The sequence below is a fragment of the Schistocerca nitens genome, chromosome 3 (genome assembly GCF_023898315.1).
Source record: "Schistocerca nitens isolate TAMUIC-IGC-003100 chromosome 3, iqSchNite1.1, whole genome shotgun sequence".
NCBI classification, from domain to species: domain Eukaryota; kingdom Metazoa; phylum Arthropoda; class Insecta; order Orthoptera; family Acrididae; genus Schistocerca; species Schistocerca nitens.
Window position 1 is genome coordinate 84456262 of NC_064616.1, and position 24810 is coordinate 84481071.

Below are 24810 nucleotides of genomic sequence, written 5' to 3' on the forward strand. Positions count from 1 at the left end.
CATCCGGTGTCCGAAAGCACGAGCCCAAACAGGCATACGTGGCTGGAATTGTCACAGAGCCAGCGATGATGGCAGATTCGGTGTCAGATGCAGCAGGTGGGGGAGGGTTCATGATTGGCATCCGTGTAGCAGCACTGCTCGGCTCTTGTTCCCCACCGCAGTGAAACTGTACAAACCCGAAGAACGGTCTAAAGCAACTTGGGAAGACCTGCCGGATACATACTTCTGCACCTGAGTTTTAAATGTCCAAACCGTGAGTTCGGCGTCACTATTAGATCGAGGATGAAACGGCGGATCTGTGAGATGGCGAACTCTGCTAGCCTGACAAAAAGATGCAAATTGTTGAGAAACATACTGGGGACTGTTATCAGTAACCATGGTATACGGAATTCACTCAAGTGCAAAAATCTGGGACAGGGTTGAAATAGAGGTCTCCACGGACGTGGACAGACAACACTCCATGTAGGTAAGGAATAGGCGTTCACTACATTGAGCCACAGGTGATTTAGGAAGGGCCCAACAGATTCGATATGTACACACTGTGCTCACGGATACTACGGTGTCAGAAGGGGAAAAAAGATACCTGTGGGGCCGCCTGTACCTGAACCAAGGTTGCCCCAAGTTCTGGAAATCAGGGAATTTCAAACATATCAGGTAAATTTGGAAAAAAAAACCACACTGGAAAAATCTCATTTTTGTCTCAGTAGATGAAATGGTTTGTTTACTGAGATGTCACGCATTGTCGCTGGCTGGGCGCAGCTGAGAACGTGCACCACCTCCCTACACCCCCATTCTTACTGCTTCTCCCTTTCCTACCACTCCCCTCAGCTTGCAGTGCGTGTTGCCACCATTTCTTGCTGCTAGCCTAGCAGTTGCTGATGAGAGGCTCGTTTGGATCAGATTCTCAGAGACTGTTTATACAGTGGGTGGAGTCAGTGGTCATGTATGCACGAGTTGTGTCTGACTGACTGAATGTGTGTGCTCTCATTTTCTGGCAAAGGCTATGGCCGAAAATTTAGTTGTGAGAATGTAATTGTCTTTTCTGCATGCCTGTCTGTAGCTCAGCAATCATATTTACAGTGAGATGCTACCTGTCCTCATCAGTACTAATTGTCAGAGTATTTGCGCAAGTTATCTGTTGCACGTATTGACCACCACAGTCTCATTTCATCAACCTGGCATGTGTGACATGTGAATAGCTGGCTGCACGAGTGGATTCCTGCGACAGGGCAAAACCGCAGGCCATCTCTGCTAATCTGTAGCCCATCGTTTCCCACTAATGCAGGCCCTGCCCGTCAGACCTAGTCTCACCGATCTGCCCGCAGGCCGGGTCTGTTTGTGTATGGCATAATGTTGCAGATTTTCGTGGCTTATCATCAATGGACCCTGGTCCGATGTGCTCCCCAGCAGGCCAGAGACCACAGTTGATGGATTTCAGGAATTGTGACTGTCTCACCACAAGTACATTGTACAGTGCGGTGTTTTATAGACATTCTATTTATAGAAATAGATTTTGGCACTTCGAAAGTAGTTTACATATTAGAAAATATGGATGATAAGAAGCAGCAAACTGTGGCAGTCGCTGGCAGTTTATATGCTACATACTCATATATTTCTCGAAAGAAAAATTACACAGCACCTTTAAAATAATAGACATAACACAGTGGGTAATAATTGACAATAAGAAACACAGTAGAACCAACATTTTATTGGTGGTCACCTATGGTGTTCGTTTACACAACTCTTTCGTGCCTTATACACTTCTTTCAAGAGGCCTACTTTTTTCTGAGGTTATTTCTGAAATCAGTGAAGACATTTTAAATTTGTCTTGCGACTCCAAGGAAATGCATATTTTGTGCTATTGAAATAAAATAACAACAGTGGTCGTAATGAAACACACATATCATTTGGATTGCTTTCTCCATCTAAAAACAGTTCATTACAAAACATGTTGATGTTAGTAAGATTTTTGCTCACAGAAATACAGAAGACCTTGCATGTTTTTTGTCAACTTATGTCTTTACTTACCTGTTACATCTCAAAATTTGTCAGAGAAAAATGCGAAAAGTTGTCTGGAAATCAGGGATTTCACTTGGGGAAACTTGTGGCAACACTGTGAACACAGTGAGTGCAAGCAGCAAAAAGCTGTGTAATGTCCCCATCTATGTACAGCCAATACGCATGCCAGTGGGCCACAGCTTTGGTGTGAGAGGTCCCCCAATGACTGACAAGCAGAAGCCACAGTAAATCGTGGTGTAGGGAGGCGGGAATCACAACCTCGGGAGGAGCATCCTCCGTAGCTAACAAAAGAAACCCATCAAACACAGAAAGGCGGTGCTGGACGGAGAAGTAATTATACATCGATCCGAGGCGTGGCGTGGGGGTTTTCTGGACAACTGTGCTGCACAAAAGAGAGGACCTGACTAAGTACAGGATCCACAGTGACACCCGATGCTATTGTGGCACTGGTGATGGGAAAACCATTGACCACATTCTGGTTGTCAATATCTAAATAGAAACAAAGCAACTCATCAAGATCACACAACAGTTTTGGTCCGATTGGCAGGTGAGGTAAGGCATTGGCGTCGACATGTTGCACCGTAATGGGCCCGATAATAACAGGAGAGGAAGAGAGCCCACTGCTGCAAATGATGCGCGGCCTTGTCTGCCACAGGAGCTGAAGGGTTAAAAAGAGCAATCGAGGGCTTTTGGATCCTATCTAAATGGAATTTAGAACCATACAAGAAGACTTGAAATTTCTTGAGCGCAAACACAATCGCTAAAGCCTCCTTTTCAGTCTGAGAATACTGCTGCTGAGTGGGAGTTTAAGTCTTAGAAGCATAAGCAATGGGTCTGAATGACCCGTCTGTGTATTTGTGTGCCAACACACAAGTTAATAAACAATTTGTTTGGGAAGACAGTCATTGTAGAGATACAATGTATGTCCATTGGTACTAATGTGTCTGCCATGTTTTAAGAGGAGTTACACACCGATGCAATGTGGCCTTTCTTTCAACAGTTGCAAACAGCCCAACACTTAGGTCACACAGCATGCTCATGTCGGATGAAGCTGTATGGGCAAGACGGAAGGGGGAGGGGGGGAGGGTATGCAGCCACTGTTGTGATGTGGCCTCTTGCTGCTGTGGCCATAACTGATGCCCCATGTGATGCTGAGTTGAAGTTTGTACTTCTACAATGGATTCCCTGTTACCCTAAACACTTGCAGCATGCCTAACAATGGTCGACTGAGCAACTTCCAGTACCTTCCCCCCGTGCAACAACCTGATCACAATAAGGTATATTGGGCACACCTGTAAGTGTCGGATTTTCACATTGAAGTGCTTTTTCGCAGACTTCCCTTCTGGGGGCAGGCGAATAATGACGTCACAAACCGTGTGATCGGCATAGGATTCGTGATGGGTACTAGTGACAAATTCACAAAGATAGTTCAACCCACATAATTCTGAAGCCTAGGCTTTGTAAGATTTGTTTGAACATTTCTGACAATAGTAAAATTCTACACACGTTTCAATGACATGCATTCTGTCACAGTAATAAGTTCAGAGAAGCTTGCACATTTCATCGAATGATAAGCTGGTGGTTGTTGCGAAGGCACAAGTTGGCACAACAACTGATAAAGGCACGACAAAAGCCAGGAAAGAAAGAATCCCTACACGGGTTTGCATCTCCCACGTGAAAAACCTGGAAATGTCAGTGTAACCGTGTCTCGTAGGAGTTCAGTCTTCAGCCAATTTGTAATATGCCAGAAAGGGCAATGGGTACGTCGATGGGTGAGTGACCTGCTATGAACAAGCAGGTGCCATTTGATTGAGAGCGGTGGTGAGAGCCTACTGCTGTTCCACGAAAGCTTGTTATTGGGCAGTGATATGTTAGAGTATTCCTTCCATTGAGATTATTGTCACGTGACTTAGCACTGACACCGACAGGTGGAGAAAGCGTAACCATCACTCGTTGCCAAGTTTGCTGTAGCAAGAACAGACAAGATTTATGGAACAAAGTTCTTTATAGAGCAGTACGTAAGATACAATGAAGTACGTGTTGTGCATAGCATTGGACATGTTGAGTGGACAACAGTAATACAGGTTACAGAATAGACCAAGCACTCGTTTGTGATCATTTAAATAATACTGTTTCTCTGGCAGCTCACCAGTGTGTGCCAGGGACCCAGGTGACTTCTATAGGCAGGCCTGTGAGCTGTATAGACACACAGTCACGCGTCATTACTGAAGGTACACCAGAAAGTTGTCAAATGTGTAGTCCTACATCATCAGGTATGATACTCTGGTATGTATTTTTTCCTAGGAGATGATGTAATAATTATTTAAAAACAAAAAAAAAAAAGTGAATAGCAAAATGCTTCTGAATAGAGTGTGCTTGAGCAATACCTTTAGCTGTAAGGGGAAAAGAAATAATTGTAATCCATGTATGTATGAGGTTCATTCAAATGAAACCTGGTCAGTCTGTCTACTTTTGCCTTACACGTTAGGTGGCACCACGTAACTGTTGGTATGGTAGCACCATCTGTTGGTAGAGAGACTGATGCGTGTGCACCGTTTGATGTTGCATACCGCCAGTGTGGTTTCACGTCGAAGAGAAGGTGTACGCACAAGTTATCGTCCACTACCAAACATGTAGGTGACTAAGCAGAAACAACGAGTAGTGAATGATGATTAATTGAAACCCTCAGCTGCCGACAGGTGTTGTTCATATACCTCAATGGGGACAGCTGAAATTGTGTGCCCCGACCGGGACTCAAATCCGGGATCTCCTGCTTACATGGCAGACGCTCTATCCATCTGAGCCACCAAGGATACAGATGAATAGTGTGACTGCAGGGATTTATCCCTTGCACACTTCCCACGAGACCCACATTCCCAACTGTCCACGATCTACATTCGTAATGTTCCTAATAGATATTTGCCCATCCACTCATTACTCGCACTAACTGAGGTGACGATTCCCGTAAGAGTTCAGGCAACCTGTGTGCATTCGCACAGACGGAGGTCGATGCCTGGGTAGCCAGAAATGGCCCAGCATGTGCTGACACCATCAAGGAGGGGGAGATGGGTGGGAGACATGATAAATCAATGCCGGCGGCTCCCACGGTAGTTCCACAATGTTGATCAGTTGGGTCAGAAGACGGCGGTACTGTCTGTGGGAGTCCTGGCGATCGGTGGGTTCCAGGACACAGCTTAGTCCAGCCTGCAGGGGAGTGGGTACCAGCTGCGATGGAGATGGGAACGATGGTTTTGCCTCCACAGGCACCTCAGTCCGAAAGCACTCGACCTCCGTCGATGATGTGGTGAGGAAGCCGGTAGCAGTGGTGGTGGGAGCTGGAAGTGGCTCTCTCGTGACTAGTCATTGTTGAATCTGTCGCACATAACATGAGGGTGGATATTATAGCGGTAGCAGATAGGCTGGTGGCAGTCCTGCCCCTGGCATGGTTGCGGAGGTCATGTTCAGTCGGCAATTGAGTGGAAAGGGAATGGGGTATGTCACATTGTGGATGAAGCTGATTCCAGTGACACCCCCTATTGCCAACAATGACACATTAGGAATACCCGGGGTTCTGGCTGGAAATACGAGCCCAGGGTTGGGAGCCCACACGGTGGTACGGCACGGTGCATGGGCGGTGGGCACAGCAGGTCAATGAGGCTGCAGGGTCTTTGCCCATGTAAAATTTTGTCAGTTACAGGAGTGGATTGGTAAGTGGTGAGGAAGCTGTTGAATGCTTTCTTGGAGTCAGCTGTCCTCATCATTTTGTGTTTTGAAGGTCCTGACCATCTGCTGGGATTACAAATTGGATGCAGAATGGAAAGCGGCAGTCAGGTGCTTGATCCCATTGCATTGACAAAAGCCCTGGAATGCAGACACTGTGAACTGAGGGCCAGTGTTGGAAACCACGATTGAAGGTGCCCCTCTATTGCAAAGATGATGGATAGGGCATGGATTGTAGCTGCTGTGATGGTGATGGTGATGGTAGCCATCCATGTGACAGAGAGAAAGTTAAAGAGAACACTGACAACTGTCAGTTACATTGCCACACAGCAAGGGGGAAGTGCGTCTATATTGGAGTGCTGTGTGGTGGGCTGATAATGGATCTCATAGGTATAGATAATAACGAATAATGGCCACCATTGCAGCTGCTGTGCTATCTTGTTAGAAAGTTTTGAATTGGGGCTATATAATGAAATGAGAGGCTTGTGATCAGTTATTAGGTGAAACTTAGTGCCATATAAATAGACTTAAAACTTCTTTTCGTCATGTATGATGGCCAGTGCCTCTTCCTCAATTTGAAAATAATTCGTCTGTGTCACATTTAATGTTTTAGAGACAGAAACAATGGACTGTTCTGTGCTGTCTGCTTATTCGTGGGATAGAACTGCACCAATGTCATAACCTGACACAACAGTGGCAAGAGTTTGCCCAGATGGACACAGCTAAACAAGGGTGCTTTTTGAGTTGCTTGAAAGCGTTGTGAGAATCTTTTGTTATAATTTACTTTGCTGAGGTCTGACTGGAGTTGTTAGGGGTTGTCCCATGTGCTTGACACTCAGATCAAAGAAACTACATTTGTCGAGACAACAGTGCAGACTACTGGCTTTGAGCCACTCGAGCAACATCAGTATGTTGCACAGGTGCTTTTCCCACCTGTCCCTGGTAATTAGCAAGTCATCTATATAGTTATTACTGTTGAGAATACTTTGGAGGATTTACTCGAGGTACCTGTGGAACATAGGAGTGCTTGTGACCCCAAATGGCAACCTGTTATAGTGACACATGGACATATGACAAATGATTTGTTAATATCTAGAAACTGCTTTCTCAGTGAGATCTACCTTTGAAAATTAATGACCCTTCAGACAATTTTGCCAATAATTCCTCCAGCCTAGGAATTGGATACGGATAGAAATTTGGTTGAGTATTAATGGTGGACTTACAATCACCAGAAATTCTGAGTAATCCATTTGGTTTCTTAAGTGACCCACTGTCTAGACAATACTGCTGATATAACTCCCATACTTGGCAACATATCTAGTTCTGTTTTAACTTGTTCACGCATGGGAAAAGGCACTGAACAAGCTCTACAAAACATAGGTATTGCCGATTGCTTTAAGGATACATGAGCCTGGAACCCTGTTACACAACTTAATGTAGATTCAAACAGTTCCTTAAATTATACACATGACATATGAAGTTCTGTGAATGGTATTGCAGTTGAAATGAAATTCACCTGGACCTGAATTTGAAACCCAAAAAGTGCAAAAGGATGTAAGCCAAGTCGTGCAGTAGCATTCTCGCTTCCCGCGCCCGGGTTCCCGGGTTCGATTCCCGGCAGGGTCAGGGATTTTCTCTGCCTTGTGATGACTGGGTGTTGTGTGATGTCCTTAGGTTAGTTAGGTTTAAGTAGTTCTAAGTTCTAGGGGACTGATGACCATAGATGTTAAGTCCCATACTGCTCAGAGCCATATAAGCCAAAAATGATAGTTTTCGTCCAAGAGTTGACTACTAGCGGGATTAGTTGCTGGACTAATTTCTATACTTAGATTGGACTTTGATCTGATCCCATAACAGTACTGACTGGCCATCATAAGTCACCACTCTGTGCTGAGGGGCCTCAGCTGTGGGGAGCCAATGTGTTTGTATGTGTCCTCATTAATCAGAGATGTGGCTGCACCTGTGTCCATCTGGAAGTCTGCGGTCACTCCATTAATGTCCAGTGGCAACATGAGCCTCTACATCCCAGCTGCTGCTACTGCAGGCACTGGCAAGATAGCATGCAGGCGCTTGTAGCCAATGTTGTTGACACATGTCGGATGAGGCAGACACTCACTAGTTGCCCCACTTTGTGGCATGCAAAACAGGTGAAGTCACAGAAATGGCAGTGACACCATTTATGCTGTGAGCCACAATCTGGCATGAACTTTCCTGGGAAACTTTGGCAACAATAGGGAGAAATCGTTGCTGAGCCTCCAGTCACTTTGGGGCGCAGTGATAGTGAACTGAGTGCTTCTGTTTTTGTGTGTCTACTGATGATTTAAGGGAGGTGGATCGCTAACTACTGAATCCCATGTTACAGGACGAACGGGTGCTCAGTGAGTCACATGATGATGTGGATTGTAAGTTATCAGTTGATCGTAGGGCACAACGGCAACTAATACTACTAACAATGTCGACACCAGAGGAATCGTAAAACATAGTTTACACTGATACAGTTTCTTTGTGAGCTTTGGCAGTCATTAACTCATCACTTGAGGTGGGATAAAATTTCACTCTAATTTCTCCATCAGTCAAATCTAATTTCTCTGTCAGATAAGAACATCAGAGTTTAAAACAAGGTTTTCAGGAAATTTTACACTTGTGTGCAAAGCCTTGCAAGTTAGCAGCCCATGCTGTGAATGTTTGCAGACGTTGCTTAACGCACTGATTAATTTTAAGCCTAGCTGCAACTGCATGGGTTTGGTGACCATAGTAGTTAGCCAGCAAACCACAAATATCAGAAAAGCTCCTTCTAATGGTGTTTGAGAATGGGCATAGTTTTTGCACTACTTAATACATCTTATAACTAGAAGACAATGTGCAGTCCCACATTATGGGTCATTCACTTGACCTGCCTTGCAGTGAAGAACAAAACCACATAAATAGACTTCCCAGATCTTATGTGCCACGTTGAAGCAAGCAAACTGCACAGGGGGAAGCCAGGAAATTCCAGTTGCAGACTGTTGTTGCTTTTGCAGTAGTCTCAATAGCTATTTTTGCTGCTGTTATTGGAATTCCCACCATTATTCATGCTGCTGCTCCCACTGTTTTTCGAGCTGTTGTTGCTGCCGTTGCCACAGATGTAGTTGCTGCTGCAGCTGCAACTGCTGTTGCCATAACTGTCACTATGATAGTTGCACAGTGGGAAAGCACTTGTTGCCACTTTTCTATCCTACTCAGCGTAGGTAGAACACAGTTTATGATCATTGCGCTAGTGGTAAAGCAGAGACCTGCAGAACAAACAGGTGATTCTTGAGCTCAATGACAGCGGAACCCACAAAGCGAAAGGATAACCAAAAACAAGTCCAGAGCCTAACAAAGGCACCTTAAGCATGTGCAAAAGTCCAGGGAGCAATCCAAGTTACAAACGTGAGGCAAGATCAAAACTACTGTTCAGTAGCACATTATTAAAGACTTCAAAGACTAGCGAGAGACGAAGTAGCAAGAGCCGGACTGTAGTATTTACAGGCATACTCACATCAGTGGCTAACTCTCCATGACATGCTTGTGGCTGCAGCAGCACTTTGCAAGGGAGCAAGCTGTGGCCAAAGTATGTAGCCCAAGTATCTCTGACGTGTTCTCCCTATTGATACTCCGGTTGGGTGGTAAATCTGAATCACTTTAGAGACCACAGACAGGAGAAACAATAAGAGTGAAAAAGGCACGGTTACATCTTTGTTGATGTTTAAGAATAAAGTGTTGCCAGTGTTAATTGGCAAATGCATGCTGGAATTCTGATGCAACCTCTTTAAGATATTATATGAAGATGGTATTTGTTCTTTTGGACATGTCCAAAACCACAGATAGCATTGGTGATCTTGCAGCTCTTGAAAAATAAAATTATAATGAAATCCAGACCATCAGCTGCTTACAGGCATTGGTAAATACCAACGGGGACAGTTGAAAATGTGTGCTTCGATCGGGACTCGAACCCAGGGTCTCCTGCTAACACGGCAGGCGTACTATCCGACTAAGCCATCGAGGACACACAGGATAGTGCGACTGCAGGGACTTATCTCTGGCATGCTCCTCCGTGAGACCGACACTTCCAACTTACTGTCCACACACTACATTTATAGTGCCCCTGCCCACAATACTCATAACTCGTGGCAGTCAATCTACCAATTCCCGTAAGAGTTTGAGCAATGTGAGTGCATCGATATTTATCAACGCCTGTAAGCAGCTAATGGTCTGGATTTCATTGTAATTTCATTGTTCGAGAGCTGCAAGATCGCCAATGGTATTTGTTCTTTTGGACATGTCCGAAAGAACAGATACCATCTTCATATAGATAAGGTTTACCAGCCAATGACCTCCTTCAGTATGGATGCACTCACATTGCTCAAACTCTTACGGGACTCGGTAGACTGACTGCCACGAGTAATGAGTATAGTGGGTAGGGGCAATAAGTTGAAAGTGTGGGTCTCACAGGAAGCGTGCCAGAGATAAGTCCCTGCAGTTTCACTGTCCTCTGTGTCCTCGATGGCTCAGTTGATTAGTGTGTCTGCCATGTAAGTAGGAGATCCTGGGTTTGAGTCCCAGTCACGGCTCCCATTTTCAACTGTCCCCATTGATATTTATCAACACCTGTAAGCAGCTAATGGTCTAGATTTCATTGTAATTTCATTCTTCAAGATTTTGTCATGAAGACTATATGCAGGATCTTTAGAGGTTCCATTGTAAGATCTGACATTTCCAATCACATACATTTTTATGGATTCAGTTTCCAGCTCTTTGAAACTGACTTTCATGACACTCAGGTTGCTACAAAATGCTCCGTTATCGAGCTTGCTCGATTCTCATATGTAACCAGTTGGTATTATTATTACCGTGTTAGTATAATTAGTTTGGACAAAATATGAAGGCAAGGTGAAAAGTTAGCAGCATGGCAATGAAAGACTATTTTTGTTATTAAAATGCCTCTCTATTTTATTTATTTGTTTTACTAATAACATTTTAGGTCAGTGCATTTCAGTCATCCCTGCAATGCAGTTCTGGAAGGTCTAGCAATTACCAGTCTATGGCTACCATTATCTCTTCGTTTGCCTCAATGTTTTCCAGACGCAAATTTCTGTAGATTTAGAAATAACTGAAAGAGAAGTGATGTCTGTCTGGTGAATGGAGTGGATGTTCCAACAATCAATATTTTAAATCTGCTTTACCATTTACACAGCATCTTTTGGGGCAGATACACTGTCCTGATAAATGGATGCCTTAGTATTCACCATTTATTGCAAGGTAATCAATAAGAAAAATTGCCTATTGGCTTCTGTCTCGGGTTCTTCGGCCGACGTTCATCTAATGATTTTTCTGACGTTTCGCCAGCACGAGTGGCTGGCATTGTCAAAGCTTCACCCTCCATTGCCGGTGGTGAACTGGAGCCGAGCTCGCGGGCGCAGGCTATATGTACCTGGTGCGCCAACGTCCGAGGGCTTCTCCGCGGTCATTTCCGGTGCTGTTCTCCTCTTGCTACCTGCGACGGTCGTTCGCTGCAGTACGGGAAGCCAGGATCCGTTGACCTTAAGGCTTTCCTCTTTCTTGTTCAAACTGTTCGCGTGTTTTTGTATTTCTACAGCTTGTCTGAACAAGCGCGTGTGATAGTGCTTCTCTACAGCCAGAACTTCCGTGTCGGCGAATTTTATTACATGGTCGGTCTCATTCAGTGCGTGCTCTGCCACGGCCGATTTCTCCACCTGCCCCAACCTGCAATGTCGCTTATGCTCTTTGATCCTGGTGTTAATGGATCGTCCAGTCATTCCGACATAAACTTTTCCGCATGTGCATGGTATGCGGTATATTCCCGACATTGCAAGTGGGTATCTTTTCTCCTTCGCCGATCTAAAACACTCTTTGGTCTTCCTTGTCGGTTTGAAAATCGTCTTTATGCCATGTTTGCGCAATATACGGCCAATTCTGTCCGTCACTCTGGGAATGTATGGCAGAAAGGCCGTACCCGACAATTCTTTTTCCGGTTCCTTACTTCGCCGACGGTTGGGCTCTGTTACACTTCTAATATAATTTGTGGAGTAACCATTGCTCCTCAGGACAGTTTCCAGGTGTTGCATTTCTCGTTTGAGGTGTTGCGGCTCACATATTCGTCCTGCTCTCGTTACGAGCGTACTAATCATGCCTCTTTTCTGGCTCGGGTGGTGGTTTGACAGTTTGTGCAGGTATCGGTCCGTGTGAGTCGGTTTTCGATACACGCTGTGTCCCAGATCTTCGCCGTCCCTTGTGACCAGAACATCTAGAAATGGCAGTTTCTTGTCCTTTTCTACTTCCATGGTAAATGTTATGTTGGCATGGAGGCTGTTCAAGTGTCTTAGGAAGTCACTGAGCTGTTCTTCACCATGGCTCCACACCACGAAAGTATCATCGACGTACCTGTACCACACCTTAGGTTTGCAAGTCGCCGAGTCCAGTGCCTGTGCTTCGAATTGTTCCATGAAGAAGTTGGCCACCACTGGACTGAGAGGACTACCCATGGCGACGCCTTCCAGCTGTTCGTAGAAATCGCCATTCCACGTGAAATAGCTCGTGGTGAGACATGCATGGAAGAGCTTTCTGATGTCTAGCGGAAAAATGGAACCGATGTGCTCCAGAGCGTCACTGAGTGGCACTTTCGTAAATAACGAAACAACATCAAAGCTGACCAGGATGTCGTTTGGTGCAAGTTTCAGTTTCTTCAGCTTCTCAATGAAATGTCCTGAGTCCTTAATGTATGTGTCGGTCTTCCACACGTGTGGCTGGAGCAGAGAGGCCAAGTGTTTTGCCAGTTTATATGTCGGTGATCCAGGAGCGCTAACGATCGGTCTCAGTGGAACGTTGTTCTTATGGATCTTGGGTAATCCATACAGCCGAGGTGGTAGGGCTTCTGTGTTGCGCAGGTTTCTCTGTATCCGACGCAACGTATCACACGGAATACGAATCGATTAATCAAGGCGTCTTCTCTGCCGGCGGACATACAGAGAAACCTGCGCAACACAGAAGCCCTACCACCTCGGCTGTATGGATTACCCAAGATCCATAAGAACAACGTTCCACTGAGACCGATCGTTAGCGCTCCTGGATCACCGACATATAAACTGGCAAAACACTTGGCCTCTCTGCTCCAGCCACACGTGTGGAAGACCGACACATACATTAAGGACTCAGGACATTTCATTGAGAAGCTGAAGAAACTGAAACTTGCACCAAACGACATCCTGGTCAGCTTTGATGTTGTTTCGTTATTTACGAAAGTGCCACTCAGTGACGCTCTGGAGCACATCGGTTCCATTTTTCCGCTAGACATCAGAAAGCTCTTCCATGCATGTCTCACCACGAGCTATTTCACGTGGAATGGCGATTTCTACGAACAGCTGGAAGGCGTCGCCATGGGTAGTCCTCTCAGTCCAGTGGTGGCCAACTTCTTCATGGAACAATTCGAAGCACAGGCACTGGACTCGGCGACTTGCAAACCTAAGGTGTGGTACAGGTACGTCGATGATACTTTCGTGGTGTGGAGCCATGGTGAAGAACAGCTCAGTGACTTCCTAAGACACTTGAACAGCCTCCATGCCAACATAACATTTACCATGGAAGTAGAAAAGGACAAGAAACTGCCATTTCTAGATGTTCTGGTCACAAGGGACGGCGAAGATCTGGGACACAGCGTGTATCGAAAACCGACTCACACGGACCGATACCTGCACAAACTGTCAAACCACCACCCGAGCCAGAAAAGAGGCATGATTAGTACGCTCGTAACGAGAGCAGGACGAATATGTGAGCCGCAACACCTCAAACGAGAAATGCAACACCTGGAAACTGTCCTGAGGAGCAATGGTTACTCCACAAATTATATTAGAAGTGTAACAGAGCCCAACCGTCGGCGAAGTAAGGAACCGGAAAAAGAATTGTCGGGTACGGCCTTTCTGCCATACATTCCCAGAGTGACGGACAGAATCGGCCGTATATTGCGCAAACATGGCATAAAGACGATTTTCAAACCGACAAGGAAGATCAAAGAGTGTCTTAGATCGGCGAAGGAGAAAAGAGACCCACTTGCAATGTCGGGAATATACCGCATACCATGCACATGCGGAAAAGTTTATGTCGGAATGACTGGACGATCCATTAACACCAGGATCAAAGAGCATAAGCGACATTGCAGGTTGGGGCAGGTGGAGAAATCGGCCGTGGCAGAGCACGCACTGAATGAGACCGTCCATGTAATAAAATTCGCCGACACGGAAGTTCTGGCTGTAGAGAAGCACTATCACATGCGCTTGTTCAGAGAAGCTGTAGAAATACAAAAACACGCGAACAGTTTGAACAAGAAAGAGGAAAGCCTTAAGGTCAACGGATCCTGGCTTCCCGTACTGCAGCGAACGACTGTCGCAGGTAGCAAGAGGAGAACAGCACCGGAAATGACCGCAGAGAAGCCCTCGGACGTTGGCGCGCCAGGTACATATAGCCTGCGCCCGCGAGCTCGGCTCCAGTTCACCACCGGCAATGGAGGGTGAAGCTTTGACAATGCCAGCCACTCGTGCTGGCGAAACGTCAGAAAAATCATTAGATGAACGTCGGCCGAAGAACCCGAGACAGAAGCCAATAGGCAGTTTGTCAACAAGTGGCCACGAAAGCCTCAACAATTTTGTAATAAGAAAAATCCCTTTCACCTCCCAGAAAATGCTGGCAATTGCCTTTCATAATGCAGAGTGACTAGTTTACACCCACTGCTTTGATTGCTGTTTCCTTTCTGTTATCATGCGTTGATTCATGTCTCGTGCACAGTAACAAATGAATGTACAAAACCAGTCAGATTTCTTTTAAATGGTCTCAAACACTGTTGAGAAATTAGTCTTCACATTTGCTTTTGACCATCAGTGAACAAAAGTGGAACCAATTTTGCATAACATTTTCCCATAATTAATTTTTCATATAAAATATGAAATACGTCTTGTTCATATATACCTATGGTGTGAGCTCTTTCAAACACCATTAACTGCTAATTGTCCACTACCATGTTCAGCACAGTATTAATATTTTCATCTGTGATTTCACAACTGTTGACAACTAGGATGTAGATGTAGGATGTAGATTGTCATTAGATTTGACTGAATTTCCATTGCTGATACTAAGAACTTTGCCAACATAGCGTTCCAGTTTAGTTGTTTGAAGCAAACACATGCCACATGACTGTTTAAAAAAGCTGCACGAACAAAACTGTTCTGCAGCTCAAGTTGACACATGCTTGTGTTACTCTACACTGTGAGGGTGGGGGAATGTTTGAAACGAATCCCACCTCTGCACCAGGCCAAGAACTTTTCACCTTTTGTTTATATTATACTCTTGTGTTTTCCATTATCACCAAAGGGACATGATTCTTCAAAAATAATAAATTATGTTGAAGATTGCAGTATGGTATAAATAGCAATAGTGATAACATTTTAGGTCAGTGCATTTCACTCAGAAGAAAGGTGGAAGGAGTATATAAAGGATCGATACAAGGGCAATATTATCGAAATGGAAGAGGACGTAGAGGAAGATGAGAAGGCAGATGATAGTGAGTGAAGAATTTGACAAATCACTGAAAGACTTGAGTCAAAACAAGGCCCTGGGAGTAGATGACATTCCGTTAGAGCTACTTGGGAGAGCCAGCCATGACAAAACTCTTCCATCTTGTGAGCAAGATTTATGTGACAGGCAAAATACCCTCAGACTTCAAGAAGAATATAATAATTCCAAAGAAAGCAGGTGCTGACAGGTGTGAAAATTACCATATCATCAGTTTAGTAAGTCATGGCTGCTAAATACTAACACGAAGCCTTTACAGAAGAATGGAAAAGCTCGTAGAAGCCGACCTTGGAGAATATCAGTTTGGATTCTGGAGAAATATAGGAACATGCAAGGCAATACTGACCCTACAACTTCTGATAGAAGATAGGTGAAGGAAAGGCAAACCTAATGTTTATAGCATTTGTAGACTTAGAGAAAGCTTTGGACAATGTTGACTGTAATACTCTCTTTCAAATTCAAAAGGTGGCAGGGGTAAAATATAGGGAGCAAAAGGTTATTTAAAATTTGTTCAGAAACCAGATTGCAGTTGTAAGAGTCGAGGAGCACTAATGGGAAGCAGTGGTTGAGACAGGAGTGAGACAGGGTTGTAGCCTATCCCTGATATTATTCAGTGTGTACATTGAGCAAGCAGTAAAGGAAACAGAAGAAAAATTTGGAATAGGAGTTGAAGTCCAGGGAGAAGACATAAATACTTTGAGGTTTGCTGATGACATTGCAATTTTGTCAGAGACATCACAGGACTTGGAAGAACAGTTGAATGGAATGGACAGTATCTTGAAAAGAAGATATAAGATGAACATCAGCAAAAGCAAAACAAGGATAATGGAATGTAGTCAAATTAAATCAGGTGATCCTGAGAGAATTAGATTAGGAAATCAGACACTATTTGGGAAGCAAAATAACTGTTGGTGGTTGAAGTAAGGAGGATATAAAATTTAGACTGGCAGTGGCAAGAAAAGCATTTCTGAAGAAGAGAAATTTGTTAGCATCAAGTATAGATTTAACAGTCGGTAAGTCCTTCTTGAAAGTATTTATGGAGTGCAGCCATGTATGGACGTGAAACATGGATGATAAACAGCTTAGACAAGAAGAGAATAGAAAATTTTGAAATGTGGTGCTACAGAAAAATGCTGAAGATTAGATGGGCAGATCACGTAACTAATGAGGAGGTACTGAATAGAATTTGAGAGAGGAGAAATTTGTTGTTCAACCTAACCAAAAGAAGGGATCGATTGGTAGGACACATTGTGAGGCATCAAGGGATCACCAATTTAGTACTGGAGGGAAGTGTGTGGGGTGAAAATCATAGAGGGAGACCGAGAGATAAATACAGTACGCAGATTCAGAGGGATGTAGGTTGCAGTAGTTACTTGGAGATGAAGAGTCTTGTACAGGGTATAGTAGCATGGAGAGCTGCATCAAACCAGTTTTTGGATTAAAGACCTCAACAACAACAACAACCTATTATGAGAATACTCAAACTGTGGCATCTGCCAGAGCAGAGGCTACTGTAGTTGTTCCTAGCAAACCTTGCTCTATTTCTGGAGGATACAACAACAAACTCAAAATATTAGATCACTTTATTAAAAAGTGAACAGTCTGAAATATTTAACTTGGAAACAATCCAGGTTCACAGGAATGATAAATATATTTGTTACTGAACACTATGACTTTTATCATGTGATGCAGTACAGAATGATAGTCTCATCTCAATGTACCATTGCCTATAATGGTTGATACACAGTTCTGACATCTAATACAACTAACACTGCTGCATTTGACACCACAACTTCTTAATCCTTTCGTGGACCCTGGGGGTTATACTTACTACTAACTGTATTTCTTTACTGCATTTATGACAATATGTCGTATCACTTCTGCACACTCCTGGCAACTAGCAGTAATCTGCTGCACCAGTTGTAGTTTCTGTTTGTTACTATATACAGCTCTTATGGCTGTGGGAATTATAAATCCCACCAAACAACGTTGTTTTAAAGGCCCTTGGGAAATATGGTTACCATCAAAATAGTTTCTCCAAGAGGCTTGTAAGATATACCTGCCACAAAATTTGTGTGTCTTTTGTGGATCTTGGGAAGCATACTTACCACCAATTTAATGGTTTTTCAAGGCCTTTGGGAATGTCTTACCTCCTCTGAATGTGCCTGACATCTTGTAATAATACGCTGTATCGTGTGTATAAAAACTTCTACAACAGTCAGTTTCTGATTGTCATGAGCTCACTACTGTTGTCACTTGTGAAGTCAAAAAAGATTGCTTCATTTCTGCAGTGGGAAATTGTTACATTTATCACCAAAATAACAGCTCACAAAAGAGCTGTGGGGGATAAACATGCCACCATAGTTTTTTGTCCTAAATCACAAAAATAAAATTATCCAAGAAATGAATTTATTTATTTATTTATTTAATTATTTTCACTGAGTCGCTACAAAAAATGTGCCTGCAAAAGGGTTAAAATAAACAGTACACCTCTATGCTAGTATAAGCTGATTTGTTGATGATTTGTTTGACATTGGTTCTGTTTTTTAAGACCTTTTTTATTATGAGAATATGATACATAAACTAATCTCATATTTCTCTGCAGTGGAGGTTAAACCACTATGCAACTGTATTGATTTAGACTTTCCGTGGCATCCCTAAATCAGTCCAGGTGAACACTGACAAGACCTCTCCACTTCCACTGAGTTATGCACTGACTGTAATATATTTGATAATGATGCACAGCTAATCTGTAACCTACGTACTCAGTTATTACGTGTGTTGTTGCTTCAGACGTAACTTGTGTTTGGTGTTAAGCAGAAAAAAAGGCAACAATTTCACTGTATACCCTATGATAATTTTGTTATCATTGAAATGTATGCTGATATAGAAAACTACCATTTGTGATACAGTAGCTCGGCTACAGAACCTTAAGTAGAGTCTGATATGCGTAAGTCACATCTGATTTTTAACTATCTTTGGAATTAACTTGTAATGCAAGAGTCTATCTTTTTCATTATTCTGGTTTACAGGATGATATGCAACTTGGAGAAATTTTTCATTTTAGGCTTTTATAATTCTATAGACTAGGGTGTTACATCCCTTTCTCTCCTTATATTTTTTCTTGGTCTTCTACAAGTTTTGCTTTTTAAGTGTGTTTCGTTGGTAATGTTTAATAATGTCATCTGTCACTTGTGGCACAGGGCCTACTGTGACCAAGTTTTCCATCGTGCAACAATTAACACTGAATAGAGTAAAAACATGTAATTGGAAAGTATTGGAACAATTAAGCATGTTATGGTATTGTTTGTAAATGAAGTTTGATTGTTAAATGATAAATTTCTGTATGTGAAGCTATTACTTAGAGTCTGTTTCTTTTCTTTGCAGTTACCAGAAGTTTACAAGGGGAAAGGATGTCAGTCGATATAGTGCTAATGACCTGGCTTGTATATTTGGAAAGAAGTACAGTTCTGTTAACAGTAAATCATCTGAGATACAGTATTCATACCACACTAATACAATAAACATCTCCAAAGCTGATTCAGAGGATGGCGTGATTTCTGCTGAACATACAGTTGGGCAGAGTTTAAATGTATGTGAAGAAAAAACTATTGATGACTGTTTATCCTCACATTTGCCCAAGCATAGGGTAAAAGGTGAACCTGGGTCTTACAGGCATGAGGATAAAGATGAGCAAGAGAAGCAGAACGATATTTTGAAAGAAATTTCAAATGTGAATGAAAATTCTGTTACAGGTATGGATATAGTTCAGGAGTGTAAAAGTGAAATGGAAGGTAATTCTGCCAGTCATTCTTCGTCAGAATCTTTAGAAAAGATCAGGTTTAAAAGAAAGAGGAAACATGCAAAAGATTCACAAAACAACCAACAAGTCTTTACAGCGACCATGATTTCAAGCTCACAAATTGGAGTGAGTGAATGTGATACTGTGGCCCATGAGGGTGAGGAAATGGATAAAAATGAGGAGGACAAGAAAAAAAAGAAAAAGAAGCATGACAAGAAAAACGAACCAATGGTAGAACACGAGAGTGACAAAGAAGGCAGTAAAATATTGATAGAAGAACTTATGGAAGTTACGTCAGATGCTGAAGAAATTGGAAACAAAGATCCTGAAAATGCCAATATGGTTAGTGAAGCTGACACTAGAGGCTCTAAGATCAAGGTAAAAAAAGTGGGTAAGCCACATAAAACTCAGATTTCTGAAGGACATAAAGGGCCCCCTGAAATGAAGAAAAGAAAGAAAAAGAAAATGTGTTCACAGTCTCTTAATGAATCAGATGTAGTGGAGAACATTACATCTGAGATTGTCAGTCCATCATCTCCAGACAACAGAGCTGGGGTCAATAATTTTCAGAGATCAATAGGTTTCTTCAGTGAATCAATTCCTTCTTACAAAGAAGAGCCCCATCAGTATGACATCAAGAGTGCTTTGAAGCCTAGAAAGCCCATTAAGAAACATCACAGTAAAAGCATGGATTTTGGTTTCAAAGGTTCTAATTTGGATAGAATCTCGGGATATGGGAGTTTGAGTGTAGCCTGAAAACATGCTAATAAAAAAAAAAAAAAAATAAAAAAAAAAATAAAATAAAATATATTGCAACAAGTGTCAGAGTAAACTAAATAGTCTACCTAAATACTAAAACTCTTGGTTCCTGTTTGCAAGTGGTGATACACTCATGATCTCAGTTTGCTGGTTGACAAACAGTGAAATGTGACACACTGATCAACCTGGATATTGTATTTTAAATTTTATGTAAATTCTGAACTATATCTTTTGCATTGTAATAAAAGTGTATATTTTACACATAAAATATGTGTTGTTTGTTATGGGTTTGCACAATACATAGGTTAGACTGGCTGAAGTGCATTAGAATTAACAAATACCAACTATAATGTAAGGAGTAGGTTTTGATCATGTTAAGTCTCCAAAGGCCAGTGATGACAGAAAATGTACCATACGTAAATTGAGAAGTTGTCTCTGTGAATAGAACAGCTATTAATAATTGAAAAGCACAAGTTTGCTTTTGATCTACGATATTACTTTTGTGTTAACCAGTTTTCGGCCTACAAGGCCATCTTCAGACATTTACTGAGTATTGTCACCAAAGAAGTTTCAATGTTTGCAAACAACATTGGAAGAGAAGTAACATGTTTAAACTGAAGCAGAAACCTACAATAAGTAACATCTTTGACAGTGTGGTGGTAATGCAATGAAAAAGTAAAAAATTTAACAGTAAATAAATAACAGTGGAGTAGACAGGGAAGCCTTAAAGACAAGATAGGAACAGCATGCCTACATAACATTTTCTGTTAATAAACAAAACTAATAAAATGAAATTAGTACCGTCAAACAGGGTGATTTCGGACGGTTTTGTCGTTATTTTGATTGTAACTTTCGTGTATATTGTTAGATTAAATTGATTATTATGGAAGTGGTAGGGTATATGTGTAAAGAATAAAATATCCCAGAACCAGAACGTGTATGTGTAGGTATATTTATCTGAGGCAGTTAAATAGTGTCTGAAGTCACCCCTTGGATTGGGGTGATTTCGAGGGTGAATTTGGACAGTTACTGACTTTTTTAAAAATTCTGCATGCTTTTTATTTGATTTTGGTGACATTTTACACATTTTAAGGTAGCCCTTTGCTACGAATAAGTGATATGGAATGATATAATGGCTTTTATATGTTATAGATAAGTTCTGCATGAGCTCATTTAATATTTTCGCCTTAGCAAACAGAAAGATCTTCTGACTGTTGTGTGAGGAATAAATGCACCCATTCTTCTACTGGCAAATTAGTACGAAATTTTTCCTCTTTTCGGCCAGATTTTTCAAGGTAGCCTTTAACTAAATATCTAATATCCAATTTAGTGAAGGGAAATCCCCAATGTGCAGCCCTCAAGATACCTTGCTTCAACATTTCTTCTTCTTCATCTTCTTTATTTAGCTCTGGCTGCCCCCCCCCCCCCCCCTCCCCCCGAATGTGTTTTCTGCACTTTATTTTGTAGGGTTGATTTAGGTATACCATAAAAATCTCACGCTTTTCTGTACGATAATTTACAACTCTGAATATCACGAACAGCTTTATCTAAAAGTTTTGGGTCATAATTACACCGTACTGTAGCACCTCTCCTCCTCCTTATAAGTTCTTGGCACTGTCCAAAATCACTCCACACAGTACACAGTTTTACAAAAACCGTCGTTATTTTATAACATTGCACAAGAAACTCGACAAATTTGTACAGAAATTGTCTCAATGCTGTTAGCTACTGAGCACATTGACAATTACGGTTACAATAACTTCCCGCTCGGCGCATCAATAGAAAGTTTCCACTTTGCGATAATGCATGGATTTTTAACACTGAGACTGTTCATCAGTTATTCACCTAGGGAAACAATTGACGCAAAATAAAAGTTGTGGAAAGCGATAAATGCAATCTTGTGCTTAAAATAACTGGCGCACAGACGTTAAAATAAGTAACTCTTTGTTTCCATGCAGTGGCAAAGAGCAAATAAGCCATACTGTCCGAATTCGCCCCGGTGTCCAAAATCACCCCGTTTGACAGTACTAGACAAGGCTACAGCAGGAGGTACGAAACAGAAGCTGTAGTTACATTGATAATTGTTTCTTCTTTTAATTGGTTTGTGTATCTCTCTCCAAGTTTCATACCTCGTGATGTAGCCTTGTCTAGTACTAATTTTATTTTATTAGTTTTGTTTATCAATAGAAACTGTTATGGAGGCATACTGTTCCTATTTTGTGTTAAAGGGCTTCCTGTCTACTCCATTGTTGTTTATTTACAGTCCAATTTTTTACTTTTTCATTGCATTACCACCACACTGTCAAAGAAAGAAATATTGTAGAACAAAAGCAAACTGGTGCTTTTAATTTATTATAATGTTGTTCTACCAAGAACTGTCGGAAGATTCTGTTAACGAGAACAGCTATTCTTCCAGTTTCCGATGGCACATTCGGGTAGAAAGATTGTATTTCATTTGAGAGTAGGTAAGAATAATAAGGGAAAGAATTTGATGTTTGCAAATATTAACTGCCATTCCATATAGGTTGGCGCAATCATTTTACATACTGATAAAATGTGTTTTGGAAAATTTCTTGAGATTGTATTTTAACATGCAACTTCACAGCCAGTTAGGCATATTTATATTGCTGAATTGCTCTCACAAAAGTTCGTTTTTCAAAGAAGTCCATTCCATTCCATTTTGACAATACGCTGTGGTTCCTCCCATGCAGTTTGTGCTGTTAATAATCATTTATTTATGTAACCTGGCAAGATCTCTCGCATTTACACATGCTATACTACATATTTACAGTGCATACAGGTGTTGGCCAAAAATGTAGAAACAACAAAAACACAGCACGTTACTATGCCTAATATAGTGTAGGAAACCTGTCGTCATTCAAAACAGCCTCCAGCCGTCACGGGATGGATAAATACCGATCCTGTATGGTTTTCAAGGGAATCTTACACCATTCTTCCTGCAAAATAGTGACAAGTTCCAGTAACAATGATTGAGGTAGATAGTGATCTCCAAAGTAGACCAAAAAGGCTCAGTAATATTGAGATCTGGTGACTGTGGTGGTCAGTCAAATCATCCTCGTGATCACAAAACCAGTCCTAGACAATCTGATCTGTTGTCTCGGAACACAGCATCACTATTGGGGAACAAACATTCTGTCACGAGATGGACCCGATCACCTAAAGTGGTCACAGAATCCTCTGTAATAATGTGATCTTGCAGAGTAACCCATGGAATACTGTGATATGGCTATCCAAATCACCACTGAACCCCCATCATCCTTCCCTCTTGGGATGTAAACTTGACCAGAAGTTGGAAACTGTGTGCAACAAGATTCATCTGACCAAATGTTTATCTTGCATTGCTCCATAGTCCAGATTTTATGGCTTCTTCACTACATTCTCCTGTTACAGGCATTTGCATCACTGATAACGGGTTTTGTAATTCCAGCTTACCCTGCAATTCCCAGCTTACGAAGTTCCCTTCACGTTGTTTTGGTGCCGGCAGGATTTACGAACGTGACATTTAATTCTGCAGTGATTTTTGCAGCTGTCGTCCCCCTATTTTCCGTCAAAATCCTCTTCAGTGACCGTATGTCACAATCCCTCAATACATACTTTTGTCCGTGTTGTGACTTAGTGGGTGATATTTTTCCGGTTTATTCCCAATATGCAGTGTAAATCTTCGACATGGTGCCTCTTGAAACACCAAACACTTCAGCTGCCTTGTTTACGAAAGTACCCACCGTGTAAGCACCGACAATTTCCCCCATGTTCATTTTGCTCAGACGTAATGCACTCGCAACTACACAGAGCACTGTTCTGACTACACTGACACTTGTAACATATTTATGACATTGCGGAGACACTGTTCATTGACAAATACGACAGCACAGCCTTGGCTAGCATCTGCATTTATGTTCGAGAATGCGTTTCTCACAGTGTTTCCATAATTGTGCCCAACCCCTGTATATTACAATAAGTATGTTATATTATATTTAGAAATTACTAATTACAATATTGCAGGTAAGGAAAAACTTGCACATTTTGCGTATTTGTGCACGGTAAGTACAACAATAATTAGAAGTTATGGAAAGTTAGGTTTTAATTATGAGTGGTAAAAGCGATGGGCACGAAAGAATGGATGGACGACGGAGGGAAAAAGGAACTTTACAACATAAAATTAATTAATATAAGGGAAGAGAATGTGGCATGACTCAAAGAGAAAGGAAATGCATGACTGGTAGATGATAGCGGCATGGTGTTATACACTGCTAACAAATGGTGTAAAGGCCCTGGCAGACTATCAGTAACTTGACATAAACACCTAGTTTCCAGAGTGATTTTTCTTGACTTGTTTTCACTGCTTAGAGGGTTTCCTTTGTTTCTCCTTCTACTGTAATATCCCTGGAATTTTTTTGAGCTGATAATACATCTGTGGCTGAACATGATGTGCACCCTATGTGCTGTATACTTTTGAGCTACAGGGTTGTGTGTTGGCGGGAAGAAGTGAGAGTTTGGTGAAACCAGCTACTTGGCTGTTCCATCTTCTGAGGCAACATGAAATCATAGTTACTCTCCTTTGGAGAAGGCACAATCAGATGACACATGGCTTCCTGCTCTGGTGCCCCAAATGTTTGGTGCTTGTGGTATGCAGCTTACAGTGCACTACCTTTTAAATGAATATATTTTATATTCAGACAGGTATAATGAGATTAGGCTCCCAATATCTCTTATTTTAACAGAAAAGGAGATAAATGTGGTATGTTTTAAGATTTGATAAGGTATCTGACGTCTTTAATGTTTTAATGTGTTGCTAGGATGGTTGGTTCATCCTGGTTCTTGGTAAGTGATCAGGCAGCCACACTTTCTTGAGTTTTTTAACAACTTTGAACCTGAAGTTCATATAGCTG

General features: G+C 42.0%; 1 protein-coding gene and 1 long non-coding RNA gene across 2 annotated transcripts in view; one reads left to right on the forward strand and one right to left on the reverse strand.

Annotated features, from left to right (window-relative positions):
- Window positions 1-20168, forward strand: part of LOC126248050 (PIN2/TERF1-interacting telomerase inhibitor 1) — a 99974-nt gene extending 79806 nt beyond the window's left edge. Inside the window, exon 4 of the mRNA XM_049948684.1 lies at window positions 18727-20168. Within this exon, the coding sequence (XP_049804641.1) occupies window positions 18727-19897 (1171 nt within the window). The 3' untranslated portion in view covers window positions 19898-20168. The remainder of the gene's footprint in view (window positions 1-18726) is intronic.
- Window positions 1-24810, reverse strand: part of LOC126248052 (uncharacterized) — a 76525-nt gene that overhangs the window by 973 nt on the left and 50742 nt on the right. The window lies entirely within an intron of this gene.